At 48.2% G+C, this 2,895-nt stretch overlaps 1 protein-coding gene across 1 annotated transcript; it reads right to left on the bottom strand.

The window, feature by feature from the left end:
- Window positions 1–254: 254 nt before the first annotated feature.
- Window positions 255–2,639, bottom strand: LOC119743146 (POTE ankyrin domain family member J-like). Its single transcript, XM_038219513.1, has one exon. The coding sequence runs from the start codon at window positions 2,363–2,365 to the stop codon at window positions 686–688; it is 1,680 nt and encodes a 559-aa protein (XP_038075441.1). The 5' UTR covers window positions 2,366–2,639; the 3' UTR covers window positions 255–685.
- Window positions 2,640–2,895: the final 256 nt, after the last annotated feature.

Here is a 2,895-nt window from a genome sequence, read left to right as displayed (position 1 = left end):
ATGACAAAAAACGAATTTGCTTTGTCAATTCAACGCCGATTGCTTCACGAGACGAATTTCAAAGATTTTGGACGAATCGGAATGCTAACAATTTGAATTATACTGAACCTTAAATGAAATCTAGTTGTGGCTTTTTGAAATTCAAATTGAGAATTGAGCTTGGCGATGTTCGGGGACGAAATAAAAGTATCGATATAGGGAATTCGTGTGATACAAGTGTTAAAATAACCGGGAAAACCTATACTACGGTCATAATTACTACAGAATATATACCGGCAAATAGTCCAAAGCTTTTGGAAATTAGGACGCCCCCGGTCTTCAAAGACCGAAGGCTTCCTTTACCCGGGAAAATGTGGGGTAAAACATTAACATTTTGTACGTGACAAAGATTTGCAAGTCCCATCAGTAAAAACGAATTCTGTGGACTTTGTTCGTCCCAATTTTATAATGATTTGTTTTTCAATGTTCATGAAGGAGCTTCTAGAACATTGAAAAAAAAGGTGTTTATTGAACAAGATGTTTCATTCCAAGAAAAGACTGATGATTTGGAAGTTAAAATTTTACTAAGCCCCCCTTTAATTTTCAAACTTACTTTGCACATGTCCATCCCCTTAGCACTTAAAACAAGCGGTATATTCGCTCATAATTGCATTTGAAAATCTGCACTGTTTTAGCATTAAACATCTCACATTTCACGGGGAATACACTTTGGAGACAGAGCAGGGAGACGCTCGAACTCTTGGTTGGATAGAGCACTCTGTGGCCTCATGAAGAGTCCGCTGAGATCTCCCGGCGAGAGAGAAGATTGGCGCTCCCGCTTGCCGCTTCCAGAAAACTCCTGTAGGTCCATGTAGCTGATGCTGCTGTTGCTGGGCTCATGTTGATGCTCAAAGGAGGAGCTCCGATGGGAGAGTACCTCCGTGCTCCGGCTAAGGTGTGAGAGTCTGGACAGGTTGCTGCCCTCCCTGGCCGTGGTAGGAGGATGCGGGACAAGGGGTTGGGTTACAGTCAGGGTCAGGTTGTCGATGGAGTTAGATGGCCGGCCGTTGATCAAGGTCAATGCGCTATCAAAGCTCTTGGTCTGCCTGTTACTGTGGCGGTTGGCGACATTGGCCGACAAGGGACGCCTTCGGTGGTCACCTGTGAGATGCTGGACTCGTTTGTTAAAGACACCGACGGCCGTAGCTGGCCTCAGCTGGGGATTGTCGTGTTGCAGAGTTATCTTCTCGTCTGACTTTAGGTCATCCAGGATGCCATCAAGGCTCAGTTTGCGTTGGGGATTGGAAGAACCACTATCTTCAGAACCCCAGCGCTTGACAGTCGCTGGTTTAGTCGGTGTGTCTGGACTTGGCGTACTTTCCTTGCAGTGACTGGTCGACTGTTCGTGCGATGATCCTGCATTGGGGCACTGGGACCTGTTTGACAGCTCTCCCAGACTCAGCTGATGGAACCGAAACTTATCGTTCTGTAAGTTTCGAATGTCTGGCTGGCTCCCAGTGAATTTGGTACAAGACTCCTTGATGGAGTCAGAATCGATGTACGGAAGTGAGGCAGTGGAACCTCTGTCGGATGCGTTGGGATTCAGAGGGATAGGTTTGCGCCTGGGAAGCATCCGTTGTGGATAACCGTGATCCTGAGCGAGGCTTTCATTCTGCTCGTTGCCAGATAGATTCACAGCCGATTTGCTGTGGCTCCGTGACCGAGCCTGTAGAGCTTCTACGTCCGGGGTTGAGCAACCACCCTCCCTTGCCCAGTCGATGGCATTCTTGTTGTGCACATTATCCCGTCTGGATAGAGAGGCTTTGGCCTCGTGAGCTAGGAGCTGAGCACACTCCGCATATCCACACTTAGCAGCAACCATGAGTGGTGTCATACCATCAGCGTTCAACGTGTCCACGTCTAAGCCCAGACGCCGGAAGGACTTGGACAGTATCTCAATACCGGCTGCATTACCAGTCTCGGCACAGTACATAAGGGGCGAGTTGCCGTTTTTATCCTGCAGATTTGGGTCCACATTGTTCTTGACAAGCTTCTTTATGACGTCGTTCCGATGCAGCTCGCAAGCGTAGCTCAGAGCCGAGCGGCCCACGTTATCCACCAGGTTAACATCAGCGTTGTATTTCACCAGCAGGTCCACCACCCGGCCCCGCACCCCCTCCTCCTCGATCCGTACAGCTCGGATCAGTGGTGTCTTACCGTGAGCATCTCGGGAGTTCACCACAGTCTGGCTCTCCACTGCGTCCAGGATGAACTTTGCCAGGTGGATTTTACCTTTGACCACGGCATCATGGATCGCTACCCCGCCAGAGACTTGCCCAAGGCTAGTGCGGCGATTGCGATCTCTCACAGAAGGCATGTGAAGCATGGTAGAAGCACTGAAAACTTTGAAATAGATACTCTAATACGCTGTGACAGTCTAAATCACGGTTGCAAATCCCGTATATTCATAAGCATCACTTAACTTTCCTCACAGCGGTTTACAAACCATTTGACCACAGTTTTATCTGAAGCCATTACATTGCATCGTTGTCATTGCCAACAGGGAACATGAATGCCGACTACATAGATACAGTACATAAATCACGGGTTACTCCTTACTGTACATGTACCTGTCGTCGTTTATGTTCATGCTGTGAAGGCAATACTCAAACAAGAGCTGCCAAACTGCACGGCAAACAAATCCACGGTGTAACCAGGTGCAGTCCGCGTTTAAGCGTAGACCGGCTCGATGACAACAGCTGTCCGTCTGCTCACCGCGCAACAACAGTTTGCTTTTAAGGAGAGATCTGGGCGGAAAAGCAAATCAAATTTGCCATTGAACTTTGATTCCATCAGAATCGGTCGCTAGTTACCATGGCTCGTAGGAGAATGTGCCGTAGATATACTGTAATTCGT

Source organism: Patiria miniata, unplaced genomic scaffold (assembly GCF_015706575.1).
Source record: "Patiria miniata isolate m_02_andy unplaced genomic scaffold, ASM1570657v1 HiC_scaffold_6, whole genome shotgun sequence".
NCBI classification, from domain to species: Eukaryota; Metazoa; Echinodermata; class Asteroidea; order Valvatida; family Asterinidae; genus Patiria; species Patiria miniata.
This window is presented reverse-complemented; position numbering and strand designations above follow the sequence as displayed.

Bases quoted from the DNA above. Each gene is read 5' to 3' on its own strand.
- LOC119743146 (XM_038219513.1), bottom strand. From the start codon at position 2,365: ATGCTTCACATGCCTTCTGTGAGAGATCGCAATCGCCGCACTAGCCTT.